At 51.7% G+C, this 26390-nt stretch overlaps 1 protein-coding gene across 1 annotated transcript in view; it reads right to left on the reverse strand.

Moving 5' to 3' along the window:
• PLEKHH1 (pleckstrin homology, MyTH4 and FERM domain containing H1) overlaps positions 1-26390 on the reverse strand; it is a gene marked incomplete at its 5' end in the record, with an annotated part of 41446 nt that overhangs the window by 2253 nt on the left and 12803 nt on the right. The window contains 23 exons of the mRNA XM_082649115.1: positions 925-1054; positions 1172-1314; positions 2454-2595; positions 3596-3696; positions 4760-4915; positions 5458-5635; positions 6128-6225; positions 6590-6766; positions 7395-7507; positions 8315-8423; positions 8817-8999; positions 9332-9412; positions 10390-10551; positions 10905-10991; positions 11905-12015; positions 12974-13116; positions 13274-13424; positions 15806-15897; positions 16554-16632; positions 18715-19436; positions 19572-19653; positions 22097-22180; positions 26116-26265. Of these exons, the coding sequence (XP_082505241.1) occupies positions 925-1054; positions 1172-1314; positions 2454-2595; positions 3596-3696; positions 4760-4915; positions 5458-5635; positions 6128-6225; positions 6590-6766; positions 7395-7507; positions 8315-8423; positions 8817-8999; positions 9332-9412; positions 10390-10551; positions 10905-10991; positions 11905-12015; positions 12974-13116; positions 13274-13424; positions 15806-15897; positions 16554-16632; positions 18715-19436; positions 19572-19653; positions 22097-22180; positions 26116-26265 (3474 nt within the window). The remainder of the gene's footprint in view (positions 1-924; positions 1055-1171; positions 1315-2453; positions 2596-3595; positions 3697-4759; positions 4916-5457; positions 5636-6127; positions 6226-6589; positions 6767-7394; positions 7508-8314; positions 8424-8816; positions 9000-9331; positions 9413-10389; positions 10552-10904; positions 10992-11904; positions 12016-12973; positions 13117-13273; positions 13425-15805; positions 15898-16553; positions 16633-18714; positions 19437-19571; positions 19654-22096; positions 22181-26115; positions 26266-26390) is intronic.

Genomic DNA, 26390 nt, shown 5'->3' on the forward strand with positions numbered 1-26390 from the left:
CCCTTTTTTCAGGAGCTTCTCCCAACCTTCCAGACTAAGTAGGTCCCCATGTTATATGCCTTTATAACACCCCTGTACTTTTCCTTCATGGCACTTGTGACAGCTTCTAAAAAAATTATATGTGTTTTATATATATATATATTTAGAAAGAGAGAGTGTATGTGTGAGTATTTGATTAGTGTGTACGTCCCCCACTAGATGGGAAGCTCCATGAAGGCGAGGACGTGTCTGATTTGCTCACCTCTTGTCACCTCAGACAACTAGCACAATGCCTCAGATATAGTAGGAGCTCAACAATTCTTTGTTGAATGAATGAGTGAATGTCTGTTGTCTAATCTGTATCCTCAGTGAACAGGATCATGATCCAGCTTCGAGGATAGGACACTGTGATTACGTACAAAGTTTCGTGCACACCAGATAGCCAGTGAAGAAAAGTTCCATCTGAAATTACTTTTAGCCACCTGGCCTTCCAGCAGGAGAAATTAACTGGTGCCTGAGTAGTCAGATCCCTCTGTGGCTGCACCAGGTCAGCAGAGATGTATTTGTTTAGGTTACACGTTGTTCTTTCAAACTTTTTTTAAAATAAAAACATTCTCAAGAGGAACATCATATCAAGTCTGAACTCTGTTGTGTATTAGTTGACCCTATCTTTTTTTTCAAAGGTAGGATTGGGAAAGAAGTCAATAAAGGAAAGTTAAGGATCGCCCAGAAATAACCCTGGCCCGGAAGCAATGAGTCACAACTGCTCTGGACCAGGGAAAGCTGGAGTAGGCAAGAAATGGGTGGAAAGATAGTGACCCCTAGTGGTTGCGGGTGGGCGCTGCAGACTGAACTGGCTCAAAACATGACCGAATCCAGGAGAAACTTAGGGAGTTCCTGAGGGTGTGGTAACCACTCCTTTGGCTGGAAACCACCCACACTTACCTGAGCAGCAAAGAGCTTAGCACCAAAGAGGGGCCATTTCCGGGCCACTGTCAGGTAGATGCGGATGCACTCAGGAGAGGAGCAGCCTTGCAGTGCTGCCCACTTTGTGGTCAGCTGATCTGCCAGGTGCCTGGTTTAGACGGATGGAGAGAGATGGTGCCATGTTTCTGTTGCAGCTCTGAGGTTTTTCCCAACTCTGCAGCCCATGCCTCCCTACGGTGACTCCCTGCAAGACCTTGCAGCCTACCTCAGCTGTTCCAGGGGGGCCCCGTGTCTGTAGCGCCTTGGGTAGAACCTGTCTAGGACCTGCTGGAGGTGATGCAGAGCCTTGGCAGGGGGTGTGCCCCCAGGTCCTGGCAGGATGGGCTTCTCCAAGTCCCCATACTCTACCTGTGGTAGAAGCACATGGAGGGACAAATCAGGAATTTGGACGTGAATGGGGTTGGGGGCCTGCTGAGAGGTGAAATAAACCATTATTTCATCCCTTTATTGGTGAGGTGTGAATGGATGTGAAAAACACTTCTTGTGTACAGACAGACCCTTTATCTCAAGTTTCACAGACACTAGAGAAACAACCTTAGGGTCCTAGAATATTAGAGATTGTCTAGATCACCTTTCCTTTTGCAGCTGAGGTTAAGTGCCTTATCCAAAGACACAGTTAATTAGTGGCAGACAAGGGAAACACTATAGAAATTCTGGCTCCTAATCCAAAAATATGGGATACAGGATTGAAGATGCTACAGATCCTTCAGTAGAGCTGACTGTTCCAAATGTGGCCATTAGAGTCAGATGCTTGGCTCAAATCCCAGCTCTGCCATTTACCAGCTCTGAAACCATGATCAAGTTAAACTCTGTGAGCTTCAGTTTACTCATCTATAAAGCGGGGGTGAGAACTAAATAGGGTACTACATATAAAATGTTTCGCACAGGGCCCTCTACAGCATACTCAATACGTGTTTACTGTATTAAAGGTCCACTGTTATTATTTCCCCATCCTCTCCAGCATGTAGATCCAGACTCTTTCTTACGGGAACCATGAAGGATCCCAGATTCCTTTGGCAAGACAGCCTCCTAAAGGTAATAGAAGAGTCAAAGTCTGAATGTGTGTTCCTTTTCCTACTTCTCATTACAATGTTTGACAGCTGTAATACACACTTAACCACATACATTATATGACATACATTATCTAGGAATTACACTTAGTACAACCCTGTCGGGGCAGGTAGGGAGGTATTTTTGTTTTCGGGATATGAAAAAGGGAACTACAGCACAGACAAGTGAAGTGACTTGGCCAAGATCTCATAGCGGGAAGGTGGCTAGGATTCAAACCCAGGCCCCTGGTTTCCACGCCCAGAGTTCTGCATGTAGCCTGGATCTGCAGCGAGGCACTCTGCTGGGTAGGAGTCAGCAAGGCCGCCCTCTCTGGCACCTCAGGACCCGCAGAATCTCCTGTTTCAGCCTGTGTGGTGCACTCCACCTATGAGTCCAAGACGTCTCCTGACCCTCCTGACTCCTGGACAGAACCTTACCTGGGCCATCAGTGCCGCCATCTCCAGAGCCAGCTCCTTGTTGACAGGAAACCTCCCTGCCACTATCTCTCCGCTAGTTTGGGAGGCAAGCAGCAGGCGCTCTCGCTCTGTCTCCCCTTTGACTTGACTCCGAAAGTACAGCCTACAGGGGAGAGAGTGAGAAGCCAGGGCTCAGCTGGGATCCCAAACGGATGAAGCTGTCTCTGCATCTGTTTATCTTGATTTACAAAGAAAAAAAGAAACTACTCTTTTTATACCATCTGTGAGCCTATTTTCCACTGCCTCCAGAAAAACTTAACCAAGCATGACACAGAGCAGATAGAGGGCCATCAGGTCCCATAGCAACAGTAGCATGTGGTCGGTTCTGAATTCACCGTTAAGACTTACTGGATTTGGTGAGGGGAATCTGGTACCTGGAATCATAGCTTATTAGGAAACTAAATGAGTTAAGATTCCAAGAGACTAATGGAAATCATCTGCCTGGAGACATACTGGGATGGAATTTTCTTAGTCAAATTGGTATAAGTCAGGATTTCTCCTTCTGTATTTCCTGGAACTGGTATATAGGAGCAATTTATTCTTTTTTTTTTTTTTTTTTGGTACGCGGGCCTCTCACTGCTGTGGCCTCTCCCGTTGCGGAGCACAGGCTCCGGACGCGCAGGCTCAGCGGCCATGGCTCACGGGCCCAGCCGCTCCGCGGCATGTGGGATCCTCCCGGACCGGGGCACAAACCCGTGTCCCCTGCATCGGCAGGCATACTCTCAACCACTGCGCCACCAGGGAAGCTCCCAGGAGCAATTTATTCTTTAGTCTTAAATATCTAGTGCTCAGACAAAATCTTCCTCTCCTGATGTAACACATGCAGCCACCTGAGGAAGTTGGTCTGTTTGGGGGGCAGGGGTGTGTGTGTGTGTGTGTGCATGCATGTGTGAGTGTGCAGACACAGTACAGGGACGGAGAGCCTGAGCTGTCCAGGGTCTCACAGAGGCCAGCAGAGCCAGCCTGGGCCTCCAGCTGCTGACCAGCAGGCAGTGTTATATCTCTTGCCCTGCCTGTGCAGGACAGGCCTCCAGCTGGGGTAGTGATGAGCTGCACCCCAGCAGCAGCCCTCATGCTTGGTCCCCCTTGGCGGTGCCCAGGACCTGTTCTTGTACATCAGCTTCACGACACGTGTGCCACCCTCAGACTTTCCGGAGTGCAGCTCCTTCAGGGCTTGTTCCCACTTGGAGATGGCATCGCAGATCTGCATGAGGCAAAAGAGGAAAGTCAGAAAAGCCCCTGATGAAGGGAACAAGGTCCAGTCAGGGCTGGACTCGGGCAGAGCCGCGGGGCAGAGTTGAGGGACTGTCCATCAGGAGGCTGACCCGCGGGGCCTCATGCTCCCAGGACCCAGGGTGCCTGCGGCTTTCTCACAGACAGAGGTGTAGCTCTGAGCATGGCGTGGGCAGCAAACCATGGAATGCTGCTGCCATTGCCTGGACATCTGAGGGGGCCCCCCAGAGGCTAGGCAGGCCCCAGTTCAAAACCATGGCCCCTCATCACCGGCTCCACTTCCCTCCCACCAACCGCCATTCTCTTCAACAAATATAACCGGAGGCCTACTGTGTAACAGAGCCTTACAGATGCCTGGGCATTCACAGACGCCCGGGCATAGTTTTTCCAGGCAATGGTAAAAGACTACAGGAGCCTTTGTCCTGTCACCATAAAGAAAGCAGAGACTGCAGCCAAAACCCTCATCCTCATCAAGTGCTCCAGCACATCCCACAAACACCCAGCATGCCCCGCGGCTCTAACCCCAGACCCTAATGCAACATAGGGTTCGAATCCCACTCAAGGGCCTTTACGCACAGAAGTACCACAAGGATCTACCTCTTTAAAGTTGGTGGGACCTGTAAGCAGAGCACGGGCCCTGGCAGACTGGGTAAGAGTGAGCTGCCAGCGTACAACACATCTGCTGGGTCCAGGCGTACAGTTGTCCGTCTACGCATGTGTGTACGAAACTGGCAGTGGGCTCCGCCCAGGTGGGGCTGCTGCTGAGAAGTGCCTCCCTGTCCTTCCTACCCTGAGCTGGGAAGCGGCTTTTCTTCTGGAAGCTGAACAGCCTCTCAAGGGAGGGAGGGAGGGAGGGAGGGAGGGATGTGGAGATCTTCTCTCCAGAGACAAGGGCACAAATGACTTTTCTCTGCCTATATGGGCACATTTTAAGATGGCACAGAAATGCTGGCCTCGGGCTCAGCCCCAAACCGGCTGGGAACACAAAATCCTGAAGACCAAGGTGGCTCAGTTGGCTTACGGGGGACCATCACCTTGACGCTCCCCTGCAGGCAGTGTTCCAGGTCCCTGCCAGAAGGGTCGTCCGTGAAGAGGGCAAAGCCAGAATGGGAGGACTTCCTCATGCCCATCTCCTGGTTCAGCCGCTGGAGGAACTCGTCCACTGTGGAGGAGCCGTCAAAACCCACCACCTGCCGGGAGAGGGGACCTCCTGAGAGGGGCCCACGGGGGCTAGTGGAGGGGTCAGAGGCCGGGAGGTGGAAAGGCATGGCTGAAAGGAGCGAGGGCGACAACAGAGGCCAAAGAAAGCTGGTTTCCACATGCAGAGGGCGAGTGCTTAAGGGAGGAGCCCGCCCACCATAAACTGAAGTCCCACATAAGCTCCGTTCCTCCTTTGCTGTCACTCTTTGGGAGGCCCTTCCCCTGCCACTTTCTTGGTCAGTGTGTTAGCTTCCCTGTTCACGTAGTGGGTTCAAAAGGTCCTCTTCCCAGGCCCCAAAGAGTGAAGTACTTTTGTGATTCAAGCTCTGTACTCCCTCCACAGTGGCACGAATGGCCCCACTCGCCCCTGCACCCCAGGCCCATCCTTTGGCTGGTCTGCCTGTTAAGATCTGCTGGGCCTAAGGAGGCTTAGCACCCACTGGCCCCAAGGTGTTCTCCTCTGGGATGGCAATATGAGAAGACTCAGCACAGGGAGCGCGGCAGCCTTGTCACCTGGTAGGTCGCTCGTCACCTGGTAAGTCCCGTTGGCGAAGTGCACGGGGATGCTGAAGGGCGAGGAGTGGTGGAAGGGGTTCCGCAGCAGGATAGACACCACCTCCATGCGCGAGGGCCTGGCCTCCCGCTCCCCAGTCTGCAGCGTCCGCTCCACTGCCCGCTGGCAGTACGTGGCATACTGGCCCGTCTCATTTCTAAAAAGACAGGCGAAGGAAGAAAGGAAAACCGGGAATCCACTCATCCCTACCACTTGACACCCTGGTTCCCTACCTACATGTAACCTATAGGACCACACCTGCAGCTGGAAGGCTGTGACACGAGCCCCAAAGACTGGTCTGGGGTGTTAATTGGTCGTTCGGGGCCTATCTACTGCTGGTTGCTGGCACGGATATTTTCTGCAGAAGCCAGAAAACATGGCAACAGAGAATGCAAATCTGGGGATGACCTGGGGGCGCGGTAGCTCCACATGAGGGCCCCCACTAAATACCCACACACACGTGGATTGGTGTGTAGAGGGTGCCCAGACCTCCACGTGCCCATCTGCGTATGGTGATGGGCAAAGTCTACATGGCCACTGTGCAAACCCCAGAGGGCGGGGCGATCTCATCCATCCTAGTCTCCCCTGCGTCCCTCAGATCATGCCAGTCGGTAGTGCCAGAGCGGCAGAGGAAACGACGTGCACTCACCGGGGATCTGCGTGGCGCTGGAGCTGCTGTTTGACGTACCAGAGGAAGTGGTGCTGAGGCAGGAAAAGTGGGGCACACAGAGCCAGGAGCTGCCAGCACTGCCGGGGGAAACAAGAAATGTGGGCTGAGCGCTGGGTCCGCCGTGCCACTACCATCGCAGTCCTGAGCTGCAGAGCCTTCACCACCCTCTCCGAACCGCAGCCCCCAGCCTTCTGCGGGCACCAGGATGGCCAGCCTGGTCGGGCTTTGTGCAGAGCCGCAATCACACAACCTGACTGTGTGCAGACGTCCAGAAGGGGCACAGAGAGGGCAGCAGGACCCGGGCAGCCTTGAGTACGGAACCCGCCTGCTGGCTGCCAGGCTCGGAGGATACCTGCCCGGTCACCTCCTTCCACCTTTCCCACGTCCTGGGCAGCCCTGGCCGACGGCTCCCGTCGGCCGTTCCGCCCCAGGGACGCCCACCTGCATGAGGGAGCACTTCTGCGGCGGGCGGCAGCTGGTCTGCTTCATGAGTTGGCAGTACAGCTCGCTCTGCAGCTCGGGGTGAACGAGGCAGACCTGCAGCGCGGTCTGGGCCAGGGACACGTGGTAGTCCACCGAGGCCGCTTCCACGGGCACGTTGATGAAGAGTTGGCACGACTGCAGGGAAATGACAGTGGGCACAGGTAGACTGACAGCCCCCTGACTATCGTCCTCTGTGACAGGGGACAGACTGGGCCGTCCCCCCGCCCAGGGCTCGAGGAAGGCTCTGGTTCACGGCAGACAGCCCTTTCTAGGAGGGAGCATCGTGACTGCTCGAGAACGTCTATGCTTACCGAGAAGGCTACTTTGGGATAGGATCTTTCCTTTACATGTTTCCATTACATAAGCAAGACATATTCATTTTTTTAAAAGACAGAATATTCAGCGGGGAACAAAGAATACTCTAAAATAGGCCAGAATCCCTCAGGTCCAGAAGCAACGTAAACCTGCCCTCTCCCGCTGTTCACTACAGGAGGGCAGCTCTTCGTTTCGCTAGTGCTCCCCAAGGGCCCATGAATGAAGTCCCAGAGCTTCCAGCCTCCCTGCCCTAAAGGACATGATGGGAGCCCTGAGGGACTTTCTTTCCCTTCCTCTTCAGATCCCTCCGGGAGCTCCCCCCCTAAACTGCACAGGTCTTCTCCACCCCGGCATCACCGTGGTGGGAAGAACTGCTCTGGGCAGAGCCTGGGCACAGGGCAAGGGCGCCGCCACCAGTCCATGGGCCTGGGCTCAGCTCCCACTTTACCTTGAAGAGCTTGACGGCCTCCGTCTGCAGGGCCTCGGAGGGCAGGGTGGTGAGGGAGGTGTACAGCCCGTCTTTGCTGTAGCACAGCATGGGGTGCCTCCAGAGGGGGGAATCTGCCCGGAGCACAGCACCAGAGAGCAGCAGCCGTTACCACTGAGGAGGGAACTCGCCTCCCCCGCACCCCGACCCTGATCTCTGGGGAAGACGGTGCTTTCACAGTCGGGACACGTGGGCTGTGCTGGATTTATATCCACAGAGTGTGGGCTGTGCACTGCATTTATTCAGCACACTCACGAGCATGGCTTACAGGAAGGCGGCTACTGCTTTGCTCGTGGGGCTGCAATAGGGGTGAACGTCCAATGCAAGGCATGGACATCGGAGTGCAAGCGTGCGTGTGCAGGGGAGGGCCTCTCCCTACAGTGCTAGGTCTAGATAGAGGAGCGTATATCAGCCCGGAACAAACACGCCTCAGAGCAGCAGTAAAGCAGTGTGTGTTCTGAGTGCCCTTGGGTCCTCAGGGTCCTGAGAATCAGTAGCAAAATAAAGACCCCAAGAGGCCCCAGGCTTAGTTAGCCTGATCCTAACTTAGGCTTCATTCATTAACAAACTAACTATAGATTAACCAGCCACCTTCTTTCCTCAACCCTCTGCCCAGCCAGCAAAGTTGCAGTGAACAAAGTAAAACATTGACCAAGTGGCCGGAAAGTCTGCTCCCCAGACAACTGCCCCAGATACTGAGTGGTCTCCTCAGTATCCTCACCAGAGACAGGGGTCCCGGAGCTTGGGACGGGAATGCCCTTCTGTGGCTCGGAAGGTCTCCAAACAGCTTCAGGGTACAGTAGTGCTTTCTTTGGGTTCCTGACCCACAGTTACCCAGCCACCACCCTCCAACCCAGCAGTGATGGCCACCCTCGCCTTACCTGGGTCTCCCTCACCATCCATCAGCTTTCCAATGAGCTGCTCATAGGCAGTGCCCACCTTGGCACTGCTGCCACCTGCAGCCACTGTGAGGTGGTAAAGCCATGTATCCTGGAAAAGGATGGAAAGCCACCTGATGGGGCTGGGCTGGGAAGAATGGAGGCAAGAGCTCCAAGGGAGCCTCCCTGAAGGGGCCAAGCCCAGGCTGATGGTCAGCCCGTCTGGTTGGCACAAGTCAAGGCCACCGGTCCCTAAGAGGAAAGACTTGGGATCGGCTGAATGTGAACCCAAGTTCCTAAGCTTGTGGTTCCCTCCATCTCATGGCCCCAGTGAAGAGATGTTGGTCACTGGGAATGGATTCAATACAAGGAATATTCAGGAAATGCTAGTTGCCAAAATGTCCAGGAGGGAAATAGATTCGAATCTGGGGAAGCTCAGAAGAGAGAAGGAAGGTGAGAATCAAAGGTGCAAGCTTTGCCATGGAGGCCCAGCCCCCTCCCTTACCTTTTCGTGCTTGGTGCCAATGAGGAGGTAGGTGGGGCTGTGCTCTGGGGGGTGGATCACAAGGGTGCAGTGGGAGGAAAGCAACCGCCCGGTCCCTCCAGCCTCATAGTCCTCGTCTGAGTCACAGGATCGATCTACTTCCTCTATGCGTGCGTCCCGCACAGGCAGACGGCCCAGGGGGCGCTGTGGACACGAGCCTTCCGTGAATGGGAGGGCCAGCGGGGAACAGAGGAGTCTCCTCTCTCTGAACCCTCAGGCCTTGTAGGGCTGGGAATCAAGGACGAGGGGGAGACTACAGCTCCCTGGCTGAGGTGGGCTTGGAGAAGCACAGACAGACCACACAGGCAGGATCTGCAGACCATGCACACTGGTCACACACTCTAGAGGGATCTGGCCAGCCAGCTCTGTACTTGTTGTGGGGTTGGGTGGGGTAGAGGGTAAAGCTGGGCCTTCCATAAGGACACAGAGCCACAGGAATGTGGTTTGGGGGAAGCTGTCGGGAGGCCAGGAAGTACCTTGTCCTCGTGGCTTCGATAGTAGTAGAAGGTTCTCCCAACAAGAGCACACCAGACCAGTTTGGAATGGCCATGCTTGACCTGTAGGCCAGAAATGAACCAGCATTATTAGAACCAGAAGACCCCAGAAGAAGATCCGGGACTGGCAAAGAGAAGCCAAAGGGAGACAGATCTCAAAAGCCCTGGTCCAACTCAGATCCTTTGGTCAATCCCAGGTCAAACTCAGATGCCACCCAGATTCTCTACTAACGGAACCAGCCCTTTCACAGTGAGCGTCCATGGTACCACGCGACACCCCATCCGTCCTCGTATGACCTGCCATTAAAAGATCGACCAGGCCAACCAGATATCCTGTCCCAGGAATATGATCACGAGAAGAACTTGCTAATCTGCAGAGGCTAGAGTCGGAAGGGAAGGGCCACGGTGGGCTGAAGCCCTTGGGCAAGTGTAATCGTGAAGTGTAAAAAACACTGCACGTGGGCAGAGGAGATGGCTGTGAACACAGACTGAACTGGGAAGCAGCGGCACAGGTAGAGCCCCAAGCACTGAACTTGCTCACACAATCATTCCTGACGGCATCCTGGCCTAGTTAACGCGCTTCCTTGTTAACTTCCCCTTTCTTGGGATTAACAAGTGCTTCTCAGCTCCCTGCAACCAGAAGAGCCCTAATTAAAACGTCTTTAGGGCAGCCTGAGATATTATAAGTCTTTGGCCACACTGTCTCGCCGAGGTCACAGCTTCCCACTATTCACACTGAGCTGTGGTGGGTACAGGCAGGGGTGAGGGCAACTCCTAATGACCTCAAAATGGGTCCGATACATTCCTTTTCCCCCTGTCTCGAGAATAGCTGCTGTTGTAACAACACTGACCCCTATTTTTCCAGACACTCATTCACCGTCACCTTGTGTGGTTCAGCCCACAGGTAGTCAGTGTGAGGGGCCTCCTGGAGAAAGGAGCTGTGTGTCAGGAGGTGACCCACCAGCCCAGCACTCACTCCTGGCTCCCCTGACTCTCATGAGGAGCCCACCACGCTCCTCCCCCACCAACCCCACCCGTACCTTAGTCAGCCAGCCCTTCACAGCGGGCTTGGCGCCGCCCTGAGTCAGGGCCGGAGGCCCAATGGCCTGGACCTTCAGCAGGCTCTGTAGGACACGGATCCACTCCTCCAGCAGGCTGGGCGAGTCCGCTGTCAGGTAATAGGTCTTCTTCTCAGAGATGAGCTGTGGAGAAGTGAGGGGTTGGGGATGGGGAGACAGGACGATGGAAGAACAGGGGCCTGGCTCTGCGGTGGCGCAGATCTCCGAGCCACCGGCTCTTCCTTCCTCCTGCCCTGGTACTCCCTCCCTCCCTTCTCCTCCTCGTCATCTTTGCCTCCGTGTCTCTCCTACCTTCACTCCATCTCTCACATTCTGCCTCCTCTTCCTTCCTCAAACCCACAAATGAGGATCAATGCAAACGTCGAGGTAATGGCTTTCACACATGCTCATTCTGCCCCATCTTTGTTTCCATCCGAGCCATATCCAAACCCAGCACCTCTTCTATCTAAAGCACTAGGCGCTAGGAGCATGCTCACCTGGAATGTCTGTGCACCCTCCCCTCGAACAATTTGGCAACGGGAGTTCAGTTCCACTTGACCTTGAGGTTTCCGGATGACGTCACTCTGTAAAGAAAGGGATGGAGAGGAAAGAGGTTGGAGCCTTCCCAGAGCACATCATTTCCCCTCAGACCTTACTCTAGGTCACAATGGGGAAAGTGATTCCTAAGCTTTCCTGGGCTGTGGTATGATGGATAACTTGTTCTGGATCCTGGTTCTAACTAAATGGAGCAATGATTAGAGACATGGGTCCTCCTGATCCTGGCCTCAAAAAGTATAGATTGAGCCTTTAAAAACTGGATGAGAAACCACCAGGTTATTCCTGAGCTACAAAGCCCTTAAATTCTTTCTACTACATATTTTATAGTGTTGCAAACAGGTGGCCTATATATATCACCATTACCTTCTCCTGTGCCACTGCAGACATAACTAATCAATCAGAGCATGCCTACTCATTGAGTGATACGGGACCTGAATCCTTCACATGATGCTCAAGGTAGCCACTAACAATCAACTGGAGTTGCACAAGAGTCAGGCCTCTTTGCCTTCTTTAAAACGTTAACATTGGTTCTCTAGGGAGGGCCTGTCAAACTAGGTCCCAACATCCTAAGGCTCCCTAATTCCAAACAGTGTAGGAAGGAGATGGAGGAGGTGACAAGCTCGCCTATCAGAACAGTCCTGATGATGTGAGGACAGCCTAGCTATGGTTCATTTACAGGGCTCGGCTTCTGAAGGAAGAAGGAATCACCAAGCCCATTCATCTAGAAGTGCCCCTGACTGCTCAGTGCCTGATTTCACTGTGAGAACCAGTGACCAGCCTCATGGTCCCGTGTGGGGCTCAAAGCCTCAGGTGCCTGCCCAGGCTGCCTCTCCCTGCCTGCCAGACCTTCACCTCTGCCCTGCTTCCAGCCCCTCTCATGCGGTTCTGGGGCTGGGGTGGGGTCCTTTTGCCTACTGTCCTGGGGAAGGAGGGTCTCACCGGAGACTTGTAGTACATGATCTGTCCCTGTCTCAGGACAAACCAGCGCCTCTTCCACGTCTTCACCCGGCTCCCCATTTTCAGCAGGTAGCCTGACTTCTCCAGTGACTCCTGCAAGAGTGGAAGGGTGTAGGGGGATGAGGGATGGACAGAAGAGGGAAATCACTGGGGTTCCTGGACATCACACAGGCCAAAATGGCCCAGCTGAGTCACTGCTTTGTCATCAATTAAAAAAAATTACTGAGTATCTACTATGTGTGTTTTCAGGGCACTGCCCTGCTAAGGGTGCAGAGAGGACTTATAAAGCATGGGTGGTCCTGCTGGCAGGGGGAGAGAACACCTGACCCTGAGGAGGTGGTAGATCAGGGGCTGCACAAGCGAGAGGCTGGCCAGGGAAGGCTTCTGGCAAGAGCCAGACCTGAACTGACCTTGGAAGGAAATCAGCCTTTCCCTTGAAGACGAGCCCAGAGGAGGAAGAAGACCATTCCAGGCAGCAGGAAAGGGCAAGAGAGGTTTGGGGAACATCAGGCAAACTGGGATGGAGGGTTCGTGGAGGCGGAGATGAAGACGGGGCAGCACAGTGCTATGGAGCGAGGGCTGGGGAACGAGCCATCTGCATTTACCACTGGCTCTGGAGCATAACAGCATGCCTCTGAGCCTCAGGCTTCCCATCCATGAGATGGGGTAATAAGCCTCATTTGTGAGGACAAATGAGACAGTGCATACAAAGCCATGGGCACGGTGCCCGGCACACAAAAAACTCAATAAACGTATTGTTAGCTCTCGGCATCCCAGGGTCAGTGTGGAGCTAAAACGAGGTAACGTGTAAACTCCTCCTGGGCCCCGTGGGCCATAGTGATGGGGTCTGTGTGTGCCTGGCCCCCAACCGCACACCCCCAGCCCACTCCCCTTGGCCTCACATCATCAGTGGCAGCCCCCAGACTCCCGCCCTCCCTTCGCCAATCCCAGGGACCCTCATGCAGCTGCTGCCTGGGTCTTGTGCTGGAGGTCCGCTCCCACCCGGCCCTGCCTTGGCCCCATCGGGGCGGAGGCCAAGCTCCCAGCTCACCCCCCCTGGGCCCAGCCCATCGGTGGAGTAGGATGAGGTGCGCTGGAGTTTGTGCTCAGGCTCTGAGTAGTCGCTGTCCAGGGAGCAGGCGTCCGGGGGGATGGCATAGTCGCCCTCAGAGCTCAGCGAGGACATGGAGACGCCTGTCCAAAGGGAGGAGGAATCAAGGCCCAGGTCCACAGCCTCCTGGCTCACACAGCCTGGGAGCTGCAGGGTCTTCCACACGCACGTGGGACTGCCCATGGGAGGAGATGAAGGGCCCTCATTGTTCTGCACCCCTCCCACCACCCTTCTCCATACCTCTCTTTATGGCCCGGGGGCTGCCCAGTCCACTGGTCTTCCTGGACTCAGAGCAGGGCACTGAAGTTCGGAAGCTCGCCTGGGAGCTGCAGTCATCATCGGACCCAGAGGACTCGTCCACAAAGGGCACCGTGCTGATCTGCATGGCTTTCTGCAAGACAGGACCCTCCCCACTGCAGCTAAGGCTGCAAGACAAGCCCCATCCCATCTGCACTTTCACTCCCGCTCCAAGTGCCTGGGGCGTGGCCATCACAGCCTGTCTAGAGCACGGGAAGCCATCACCCAGCTGGGGCACCCAAAAGACAACTGTCCCTTCCCGACTTGACGACCTTATCCCTGTGTCCTCACCTCCATGCTTCTCTCTCCCTCACACACCATCATCCTCTGTGGTCCCCAGTGAAGCTGCCCCACCAGGGCTGAACACCTTGCTCCCTGCCACTAGGGGGCCAGAAAACCATGCCACGGGGCCCAGTGTGAGACAGGAGCTTTAAAAGTGGGTGGGGATGACAAATCGAGAGATCATGGCAAAAATTTAAAAAGACCGATCACTTCAATATTGGGGAAACTGTCTGGAAAAGGGTACTCTATTTTATATAAAAGATTTATATAAAATCTTTTTAGAAGGTAATTTGGCACTACCTGTCAAAATTTAAAACATGCATATTATCTGCCCCTAAATTCCACCTCTAGAACTCTGTCCTACAGAAATATGCATATATAAGTGCACAGAGATGTATTTGCATGGTGATGTTCATTGCAACACTGATTTTACAGAAAAATAGAGACATGACCTACATTGTGAATCAGGGGAGGACAAGTTAAGGTAGTTATGGGGCATCTATACCAAGGGGTACTGGGAAGTCCTAAAAGGGGAGGCAGAGCTGTGCTGTGCGTGGAGGTGGGGCAGGAAGACCTGACACATGGCTGGGTGGACAAGCAAGGGGTAGACTGACATGTATGACATCATCCTCTTTGCGTGTGCGTGTGCGTGTGCGTAAGAGAGAGTAAATTTGTAGATGCATTTGTAAATGCATCAGAGGGCATTACAGGATAAACACCAAACCATCAGTGAGAGCTGCCTCTGGGGTTAGGAATTAGGGAAAAGCAATGTAAGAGGAAATTTCACTTTTGGCTTTTTATCCTTCTACAAAAAGTTTTACAAAATATTACTGTTACGATCTCAAAAAACATGCTGGGAATCTTTTCTTTTCCAGTTAACGTTGTAAGAACTCGCAGGCAATCTCAGATTGGTGGGGAATTTCAGTCTTTCCCTAAAGTTTTCCAAAAAATCTGGCTAGAACAGGACAGGAAACTGACAAATCTTTTCAGAGGTGCCCATCTGAGTTACCATCGGTCCCTCATCTCTTGGGGCATAATTAATGCGACTTATGAGTTCTTGTTAAAGACTATATGAAAGAAATCAGTTAAGTGCCATTTATCAACTGAACAGACATAAGAAGAATGCAGTTTGGTCTCGTTCCTAATTGGCTAAATACAAGTTGGTGTCGTAAGTCCAGGACACAGTGAATTATGGGCAAAGCTGTTTTCCTTAAGCACCAACAAATTCAGAATAAAAGGTTTCAGTAGGAAAAAAAAAAAAAGCAGACCAAAAAGTATACGAAAACATCATGTTGCAGCTATATCTGATTTTTGTTAAAAAATATGTAGAGATGTTATGGGAATACATATGGGAATATATGACATAATACATGAAAAGTTCTGGAAGGAGCCCCACTGGCCTCCGGGATAGACATGTGACAAGATGAGGAGGAGACGCAGAGCAGGCACTGGTTTAACCTTTAACTTTTTACTTTGCCCATAATCATACTGATTCACATTTTTGTAAATGCAGAATTTTTCTAATGAAAACCTAATAAAGATATTGAATCACTGTGTTGTGCACCAGGAACTAACATAGTGTTGTAGGTCAATTATACTTCAAAAACAAAGAAACAGACTCAGAGAAAAAGAGATCAGATTTGTGGTTACTGAGGTGGGGGAGGAGGGGGAATTGGATAAAGGTGGTCAAAAGGTACAAGCTTCTAGTTATAAGATCAATAAGTCCTAGGTATGTGATGCAGAATATGATAAATCTAACTAACGCTGCTGCATGTTAATACACGAAAGTTGTTACGAGTAAATCCTAAGAGTTCTCATCACAAGGAAAAGGTTTTTTTCTATTTCTTGAATTTTCTATCTATATGAGATGCTGGATGTTCACTAAACTTATTGTGGTAATCGTTTCATGATGTATGTAAGTCAAATCATTATACTGCACACCTTAAACTTATGCAGTGCTGTATGTGAATTATATCTCAATAAAATGGGAAGAAAAAAATAAAGAGTTTTTTAAAAAACCTAATAAAGATGAACAAAATAAATAGATATATGGGGGGCTGAGCACCCTGCCCAGAGTTACGTGTGCGCAGACGCCTGCCCCTGGAGACCCACGCCAGCCACTGCCTGCCGACACGGTGGTGGGGCAGTGGGTGCTGGGCGGGGACACCCCGTCCTCGGACAGCAGCTTCTTACCCCCTTCAAGGCTGTGTAGACCGGCACGGTGATGTTCTTGCAGACCAGGCCAGAGAAAGGCCCAGGGGATGCAAGGGCTGGAGGGCTTGAGGCTGGAGGGGCAGGAAAGAGGGATGAGACTCACTCAGGTGGCAAAAACCAGGAAGCGGGGTGGGGGAGGCAGAGACCTGAGCAGAGCGAGGAGGAGAGAGATCTGTGCAGACAGCATTCCCTGAAACAGCACTCCGGAGACAGACCGGGGACAGATCTCAGGACGAGGGCCAAGGGCTTCTGCAGCCCCACTCTTGCCAAGGTGAGTTACAAGCCGTGTGACTATGGGGCACTCGCGTCACTGTGGGGACTGGGCGGCCGGCGACTCAGGAGCCGCACTCAGGTGGGGATGTGGCTCCTTCAGGGGGTTATCTAAATCAAGGCACCGGGGGCTCCTCGGCCATAGCCCTTGCACTGCAGAAGGGAAGCTGGTGCAGGTGGGCAGCCAGGCTGGAGCGCCCTGCCTCCAAAGTCCCTTCCAGCTCTGTAATTGGCTACAGCTCTGTTCCCGCCCACTCCCACCCACAGGCAGGTGATGAGCTGAACCTGTGCAGCTTCCCTCTCTCTCCAAGGGAGCCGGGGCCACGTGCTTTCACCTGAACCTCACCTGCTGTGGGAGGGAATGGGCTGCAGGTGACCTGGCCCTGGGTGTTTCTCCGAGTCTTCTCCTCCCCGCACGCCCACCCTGCCCACCACGGGCAGTTCACTTGGGACTCACCGCAGCAGGTGGCATTACTTCTAGCAGACACTTCGGACAGCCGCATGCCTGACGTGGCCACAGCGTAGATCCGGCTCTCCTGGAACGGGAGGTCACAAGGGGTCAGGGTTCACCACCCCCGTGTCCACACCGGCCTCTGGCTTTGGAGGCGGGCAGACCTGGGTCCACATCCACGCTTAGCCAGTGACCAGCGGGGGGATCTGGGACAAGTTAACATCATTTCTGGACCTAAGATGGGGGTAATAATACTCACCTTTCAGGCTGTTGTGACAATCAAATGAAATTATTAACATAAACAGCTAACACTGAGAGCACGGTCAGTGCCCTGCAGGCGATATTTATTCCCTCTCTTGCTGCCACCCCTCCCTTGGGGCAAGGAAGTTCAGGAGAAGAGGGAACTGGGATGTTTTCTCTGAATCTTCCCCATCTTACAGCCCTTGAAGTTGGGGGGTTGGTAACGAGGACGTCCGAGCCCCATGGCAAGGATGTGCGTGCCCTTTTGTTTGGAAGCCAGTTGTTTGGAAACTGGGACACATTTTTTTCCTACAGTAACAATGTCACATCATGGTTAGGCTTCAGGCTCAAAGTCCTGGCTCACCCAGACCCCTGAACCCCGCCGTAGACGACACATCAATGCGAACTCCCACCCTCAACTCTTCCCTCGCCCCTCGGGGTCCCCTGGGTCTGAAGCAGGCCCACAGGCCTGGGAAGCTTTTCTTAGGTTTGGATCACTCCCAAACAACCCAGAGGCCCCACCTATCCTCCTCCATATCTCTTTTTCACTCAAGGTAAAGGGAAAACAAAGGCCTCTTCAGGTGAGAGGTGAGTCACAAGGACGGGGGAAGGCCTGCCCAGCTCGAGGAGGTAGCTGGGCTAGGCTGGGGCAGGAAGGAAGGTGGATGCTATCCGGGTCACCCCAGAGGGGAGCAGCAGTGCTGGGGCACCTGGGGGAGAGAGGGAGGGGCTGGCGAGGGCTGGGATGAGAGGCAGAGGTGACTGGAGGCAAGGGAAGGGAAGAGATGGGAGGCAGCAAGGAGGAATTTGGGGGGAGGGGCAGGCACTGGGCTGGGGCAGGGAATTCCGTGCTTATGTAGGGCAGATAAATTGGGTCCATGTGGTAAAATTAGCCATAAAAACGATTATTCCTGCCAGTAGTGGTAGTGGAATTCCACCATGGACAGGCCTCTAACTTCACAGAGAGAATGAGAAGTGTGAAGCTTGAGGGGTTTAGGTTCAACAAATGCAGGAGTGTTTTACAAAAGCTTATCTAATGCCTAACTCACACGGTTGTTTTGAGGATCAACAAAGGAACTCTAACTCAGCAAGTAAGTCCATCTGACTCCCTCAGACTGAGAAATGTCCTTCTCCCAATTCTCAGTCTTGATCTTCCCCACATGGCTACTGCCCAGCTGGTCCCACCTAAGAAGAGAGGTTGGGTTCTCGGGCCACTGTGGTTCCCTAAGGTAACAAGAGCGATCCTGTCTCGGGGACCGGAAGGACCTGAGCCCTCTTGCCACATCCCTTGCCGAATGCTCCCTCACTGCCTGTCTCTGCTTTAGGATTTCAGCACACCTGGATTTACAAGACAACAAGGAACAAGAGGAGGGATGATTCTGAAAGTGTTCCACCCTGGCCTGGCCCTTGTCGTTTCCAACAGCCTCTCCACGTATTGTGAACCACTGCTGCAACTACTCACCAAATACGTATTAACACACTTAATCCTCAGGGCAACCCTCTAAAGCAGGTACTATTATCCCCATTTTACAGAGAGGGAAATTGAGGCACAGAGGTTTAGCAGCTTGCCCTGGCTCACACAGTTTGATCTTGGGACCTCCTGGTTTGACCCTGGGACCCGTGCTCTTAGCCACCACACTGTACCTCCACGGAGAGTCAGGAAGACTACACGAGAAAATGGGCACCGAGCCCCCAGCTTTGCTGTGGCCCGTGGTGAGCGCCTGCTCAGGAAACAGCCGGCCGCCGTCCAATCGGAAATCCTGGCTTCACCCCTTATGGGCGGAGTAGTCTGGACAGGCCCCGGGGTACCCACCGCCCAGAGGAGGTGAGGGTGACAGCCTCGTCCCACGCTCAGCACATGGCTGTGCCCCACAGCGTTCGCACCATCAGCCCGGCCCCTCTGTCCTGTCCCCAGGGGGCCTCTTACCCAGGATGGAAACCGGTGCAGGGGGGGTGTAGGTGGTTTGTTCCCCAAATCCACTTCCTCCATCTTCCCCGCTGGGGATTGCTCGTCCATCTCCATCTTCTCCGGTTCCTCCCGGAGCTCAGGGCCAGCCTCCACCTTGGGAAGGCTGGAGGAGTGGAGGGCTGAGAGTGTCCCAATCTCAATGCTCACCACGTGGTCGAAGTGCGCAGGGCCCGCCTGGGGCTGGCTGTGGTGCCGCTTGGCCAGCTGGATGCTGTCCCGGTGGGTGCTGGGAGCCCGCACCTTCGGCAGAGTCAGGCTGCAGCCGGGGCCGCCTTCCCTGGCAGAGGTCTTCGTCCTGGGGAGCGTCCCTCCCTGAGCAGTGACCAGGCCTTCACCCCAGGAAGCCAAACCATGCCTGGGGGTGCAAGGCTTCAGGCACAGCTGGCCAGGAGAGCCCTGTCCTCCCAGATGAAGTGGAAGGGTCTCGGCCTCTGATATTTCTCCAGGGTGGACCATACTGGAACTAGAATCCTCCAAGGGGCTTCCTGCTTTAGGAACAGAGTCCTTGCTCTGCAGAGCACCTGGAGAAGGTACGGGCATAGCTGCCTTCAGGGCACCCTGGGCCTGAGCACCACCGTCCTGCCCCACTGGCTGGGCTCCTGGTCCTGCAGGGATACAATCCTGCTCTGTGGTTCCCTGGGGGGCCACCAGCAGCTTCCCCGAAGGTGCCATCTGAAGAGCTGTGGTTGGGACAAAAATAGGCATGTTAAGAGCTCCCTCAATTCAGCCCCATGCTCGTGCGCACGCACACACACACACACACACACACACACACACCCCACTCCCCCGACTCCCGCACATGCTGGCCCGCTTACCTTCTAGTGCACGTTGAAGGGCTCCCACCTGCTCCACCAGGTGCTGATTACAGCTTTTCAGGTGCTGATTCTCCATCTCAAGCTAGACAAAAAGAAAAATGAAGATTGAGAATAAATACTCAGCCCACACATTCAGACATATAATTCAAAATAAGATTAAAATCCTTCTTAACGATCAAATCTACACAAAAGAACCCGTGGTGCCCCCCAGTCCACTGCCGACTCTCCTGGGAGCCCTGATCTCCTCCTTCTCTCTGCGCTACCTGGTTGTAGATGGGAAAGAATTCCATTTGGCGGCCTCTGTGCTTTCTTTTCTAGGTTTTTGGGGGTTTATTTTAATAAATTTTATTTATTTATTTTTGGCTACATTGGGTCTTCGTTGCTGTTCGCGGGCTTTCTCTAGTTGTGGCGAGCAGGGGCTACTCTTTGTTGCGGTGCATGGGCTTCTCATTGCAGTGGCTTCTCTTGTTGTGGAGCATGGGCTCTAGACACGCAGGCTTCAGTAGTTGTGGCATGTGGGCTCAGTAGTTGTGGCTCGCGGGCTCTAGAGTGCAGCCTCAGTAGTTGTGGTGCACGGGCTTAGTTGCTCCGCGGCACGTGCGATCTGCCCGGATCAGGGCTCGAACCCGTGTCCCCTGCATTGGGAGGTGGGTTCTTAACTACGGTGCCACCAGGGAAGTCCCCGTGTGATTGTTCTTGAAGTTTCTAATTGAATATAGTTTACATATATGTCTAGAGCAAGTCATATAAACAAGCATGATGTCCATGATCTGCAGAAGCATATTCCTTCCTCAGGGAGGCATAGCGTATCTTATGGCAAGGGGCAGGGATATATTACCTTTCTACTGGAAAGGAGTCGGGAACAATATACAACCTATAAAAATTACTTTTATCACAGTAGCAACTTGCTTGTATTTTTTTTTGTCTCAGTTTACTAATTGGTAAATTGAAGATGGCAGTAATCATTCCACAAAGTTGTCATTGAGAGTAAATCAGTATCTATGTTTAAAATGCCTGCCTTAGAACTCGATGCATTGCAAGCGTTTAACAAATATTGGTTAATTACATTCTTCTTTTCCAATTACTCTAATGATTTTTATCCTGAGCTCTAGGACCCAGATTTTTCATTGTTTGATGTTTTATTCTCACCATATCATTTCACTATGTCATAATCCACAGGCCCTTAATTCCTCGTTATCTTCCCTGACAAAACATACTTTTTTTTCTTGTTTCAACCTGATAAAAGTAACTTTGACCTCTTATTCACCTAGGAGCAAAAAATAACTGTTCTTAAAAAAAAATAAAAATAAAAAATAAATTAAATAAAATAAAAAAGGGCTTTCCTGGTGGCGCAGTGGTTGAGAGTCCGCCTGCCGATGCAGGGGACATGGGTTCGTGCCCCGGTCCAGGAAGATCCCACATGCCGCGAAGCGGCTGGGTCTGTGAGCCATGGCCGCTGAGCCTGCGCATCCGGAGCTTGTGCTCCGCAACGGGAGAGGCCACAACAGTGAGAGGCCCGTGTACCGCAAAACAAACAAACAAACAAAAACAAACAAACAAAAAAAACCTGTTCTTCCATTGTCTCCAGCCGATATGCCAGGTCCTGTTAATAGGCTGTCTAGTACCCATTCTCATTGGAAAGCCAACACACTTTCATTGAGCTTTCAGCAAGAGATCAGGGCTGTGGAAGATGCAGGTTATAGGCATCAGCTCTGTCCCGAAGGGCTTGTAGTCTAGCAGGTGACCTGAGATGTGTGTCCACAGAAAGGACAGGAGGCAAAATGAGCCGCTACCCCCTGCAGGTGTGAGCCACTTGTGTCAGGAGTGAGTGTTCACCCTTCTCCAAACTTCAATTCCCCTTCCTTCTGTTTAGAAAGAGGTTGTTTTTTGGTTTTTTGCTAGCAGCGCTGTAGCTTCTAGTCCTGAGTTTCCTAAATAAAGCTGCAGCAAGTGATGAGCTACGAAAACGGATGGACAGAGGTGGAAAGTAGAATAGAGGTTACCAGGGACTGGGGGGAGAGACAATGGGGAGTTAGTGTTCAATGGGGATGGAGTTTGTTTGGGGTGGGAAAAGTTTTGGAGGTAGTGGTGATGGGTACACAACACTGTGAATGTACTTAATGCCACTGCATTGTACACTTCAAAAACAGCTCAAATGGTATATTTTATGTATATTTGAGCACCAAAAAAAAAAAAAAGTTAAAAAGAATGGAGAGGACAGAGGGTGGATGGTAAGGACTGTGTGTGCTTCTCAGAAGGAAACTGATGGGACTCCTCAGAAGTGAGACTCATTCCTTCTCCCCAGACACAAAGCAAACCAGGAGTTCTAGGGAAACCCAGCTCTGACAACAGGAAGGGAAAAGTGAAGTGAAGTGTCTCAGTGTTTAAGCTGAATGAGAGACAAGCGGTTAACAAAATGAAAAGCAGGCAAGGCCCCAGAAACAGATAGAGGCAGAAAAACGCAGAGGGACAGGCGCAACCCCACGCAGGTCCTCGCAGCCTTCCCAAGATAAGCTCTCACTCACCTCTGCTAACTTCAGGGTCACCCATTCCTTGATCTTTGCAGCTTTTTCTTGAACGATTTTTGCTTCCTCAGTTCTCATCTTCTTCTGCAAGAGAGAGAGGGCCTTTAGTTCGTCACGGTGGTCACCGTTTTAGTGAATAATTGGAGGTGGGAGGCCCTGAGAAGTAATATTAAGGGACTGGATGGAGGTTGGCCGATAGGAAAAAATACATTCATTTATGAATTCTTAGAAAATATTCTTAAAGTGGGAAAGGCCTTCCTAAGCATAATACAAATCCCAAATAGCCATGAAAGAAAAGACTAATAAATCTATATCATCTCTATAAATTACTATATGACCAAAAAAAAAAAAAAAGATGCCCTTAAACAAAATGAAAAGACCAATTGGGAGATGATTTGCAACACAAATGACTTACATACAAAAGGGATAATTTGACGTGAACAAACCAATAAATATATGCAAAAGATATAAATAGGAAATCAACAGCAAATAAAGGGAAAGAAACCCATGAAAAGCTGTGCAATCTTTATTATTATTTTTAAAATGCAAATAAAAGTGACACATCATTTTCCTCTACCAGACTAACACAATTTAAAAGTTTGATATAACCCTAAATTGTCAAGGGTGTTGGAAAACAGCCCACGTCATACAAATTGGCAAAGCCTTTTTGGGGAAAAACTTGATAATATTTGTCAACATTTTAAATGTCCATACCACTGAGCTAACAAACCCACTGCTTAGGAATCGTTAATTGCATTATTATTTGATAAAGCAACAAAAACAAAAAAACTCAAAACTGGAAATAACCTAAGAGTCCACAAATAAGGGCTTGGCTAAATAAACAAAATGAAAATGGAACACTGCTCTGATATACAGGAAATGGTCACAATGAACAGTGGTTAGTGGTGAGGAATGAAAATGAAGGATGGGGATGGAGGAAAAATGTCATTTTATACCCTTTTGGTCTTTTTGTATTTTTTACTATAAGCATGTATTACCTTTACAGTTAAAAAATAAAGGTAAATTAGCACATGAGTACAACTCCTTCAAAACAATCAACAGTATACAGTGATCCCTCGGTATCTACAGGGGTATTGGTTTCAGGACGCCCAGCAGATACCAAGATCTGCAGATGCTCAAGTTCATTATATTGATATAACGGGGTGAAGCACAGTCGGCCCTCCCTATTGGTGGGTTCGGCATCTGCAGATTCCACCAACCGCGGACCTAATTCTGCGGATATGGAGGGCTGACTGTCCTATGCCCTTTTATATAATGGACCTGAGCATCCACGGATCTCGGTATCTGTGGGGTGTCCTGGAACCAATCCCCTGTGGATACCGAGCGACCGCTGTAAAATGACTCAAAAGCGAGGTTTGTATCTAAAGAATAGCAGCCTAGGAGAAAACAAAATACAGGCTTTGGGGATTTGGCTCTGCCTCTGAGGCTTATTTGCTGTGGGGCACTGGGAAGGCCACATCAGCCTCTGGTGATGGCATCTCTAAAATGGGCGAAGATACATGTCCCCTCTGGACCATCTTGAAGATGAAGGGACAGAAAGTGCACCGCACAGTGCCTGAGGCACAGGTAATCAACAAGTTCTAGAACGAGTACTAGTTCCCTGCTCTAAAAGGCATGGAGGGACTTTGCTGGTGGCAGAGTGGTTAAGAATCCGCCTGCCAATGCAGGGGACATGGGTTCCAGACCTGGTCCAGGAAGATTCCCACATGCCGTGGAGCAACTATGCCCGTGCACCGCAACTACTGAGCCTGTGCTCTAGAGCCTGCAAGCCACAACTATTGAGGCCGCATGCCACAACTACTGAAGCCTGTGCGCCTAGAGCCCGTGCTCCACAACAGGAGAGGCCACCACAATGAGAAGCCTGTGCACCGCAACAAAGAGTAGCCCCCGCTCGCTGCAACTAGAGAAAGCCCGCCCGCAGCAACAAAGACCCAAGGCAGCCATAAATAAATAAATAAATTTGTTCAAAAATAAGTAAGTAAAAAGCATGGAGACAACTGGTGTACTCTCAGTTGTTTAGAGACCAGCAGTAACGACTTTGGTTACACTTCTAGGGAAAAACTGCCTCGAAGTTGTAAGATGATGGACATGAGCTCCCAACAAGGGAGTCTGTGGAAATGAGATGGGCATATGGAAATGTCTGACTCAGTATTTGAGAGCTGGCGAACCGGTAAGGTTATCTAGGGGTTTGCAGACGGGCCACAGGCCAAATCCCGCCTTCCACCTGGTCCCTCCCTGAACAGCCCTGCCCATTCATTTCTGTATTGTCTAAGGCCACTTCCAGGCTACAGCAGCAGAGTTGGCTAGCTGCAACAGAGACCACGTGGCCTGCAAAGCCAAAAATATTTACTACCTGGACCTTCGCAAAAACAGTCTGCTGACCCCTGACCTAGTTTGATACCCTGATATTTATGTGGCTGTGGAAACTGAAGCCCAGAGGGTGAAATGACTTGCCTCTGTCAGTTTGTGCCACGGCTGGGGCTAAAACCAGGTCTACTGACTTGCAAAACAGCATTCTCTCTCTTCTGATCTGGACCTATTATTATTGTAAAATGATTTTTTTTCCTGACCTAAGTAAGCTTTAGCAGGAATCATTTTGCCCACCAATTCCCAGGTGCTGCCACTTCTAACTATGAACCACTCAACAGAGAAGATAGGTATCTAATATCAATGGGAGGGCTTCCCTGGTGGCGCAGTGGTTAAGAATCCGCCTGCCAATGCAGGCGACACGGGTTTGAGCCCTGGTTCAGGAAGATCCCACGTGCCATGGAGCAACTAAGCCCGTGCACCACAACGGCTGAGGCTGTGCTCTAGAGTCTGCGAGCCACAACGACTGAGCCTACAGGCCTAGAGCCCCTGCTCTGCAACAAGAGAAGCCACTGCAATGAGAAGCCCACGCACCACAACGAAGGGTAGCCCCCACTTGCTGCAACTAGAGGAAGCCCACGTGCAGCAACGAAGACCCAATGCAGCCAAAACTAAAAATAAATTAATTAAAAATAAAATAAAATCAATAGGAAATTGATGAGAGATTCCATGTGTCAACATTCTATTGATATTTTCCCATGATTTTTCAGGAACACATGGTGCCCCACACATTGTGGGAGGTACGTCCCACAAAGGAAATGTTCAGTGACTGTTGATGAATGATTACGAATGTGCCTATGATAGTGGGAAGGCACCAGCAGGATTAGCTGGGACCTCCATGGAGAGTACACATGTGGAAAATTGTAAGTTGGCCATGCTGTGAGGTTTTCTGTTGGAAACAATGGAGCTCTGGCACCAGGGAAAAGCTGGGTAGGTAAGACCAATGGCAGAGGGAAGGGACAGAATTAGGATGAAGTTAATGGGATTGTGAAGGGGAAGCTGGGCCTAGGGGACTGGCAGGGGGGTGTTCCAGATGTCCTCTCCAGAACAAAGATGCTGACTGTGGCTGGAATACTGGGCAGTGGCCCCTCCTGGGCTCCTATGCGCTTTTCAGAGGAGGTGGCAACTTTGGTCTCTGTCTACTCAGGTTCATTGAGAAACTTTGGCTGGGCAGTTGGCCAAGGCTGATGGTCCAGCTCTGTGCTGCTCTGCTACTATGTGTCCCACAGGTTGGCAGGGCACAAGACCAGGGTGGAAAAGGAAAAGCTCTCCTTACCAAACACCGACCTCAGGTCTGATACTGTACCCAGGTTCCCTGAGTTCATTCTGCCGACAGCCCTATGACGTACTACAACCCCCATTTTACAGATGCGTAAAACGAGAATCAGCGACTTAAGTAATTTGCTCACTGGTGCTAAAGGGGGGTTCAACCCAGATGAGTCAGCCTCCAAGGTCCCTTTCCCACCATATCCCCATGCCTGGCTCTTCATGCACCTTCCAATACATCTCCACGAGAAAGAACAGTCTCGTGAGGGAGAGAGTCCCCACCACCGGCGGCCCAAGCAGAGGGGCTCTGCTCAAGGAGCCGTGGGCAGCTGGTGCAGGTGCTGCAGGGGGGCACTGGCACTTACCTGCTTCTCCAACTGTGCCTCCAGCCGGCCGATGAGTTCGTCTTTGCCCTGCATGGCGTTCAGCAATTCTTGGTACTTCCGGTGCAGGCTGCCTGCTGAGTCCACATTCTTCAGATTGGACAATTTCACCTTCTCTTCCATCACACCCACCTGAAAAGTACCAATTGTCTCATAGGGTTGGGGTACGGTGTGTGAAATGGCCTCCAGCATGGGATGGGATGGGATGGGATGGGATGGGATGGGATGGGATGCTTCCTGATGCCCCCATCTGTGAC

This window comes from Grampus griseus, assembly GCF_964374135.1.
Source record: "Grampus griseus genome assembly, chromosome: 2".
Classification (NCBI taxonomy): domain Eukaryota; kingdom Metazoa; phylum Chordata; class Mammalia; order Artiodactyla; family Delphinidae; genus Grampus; species Grampus griseus.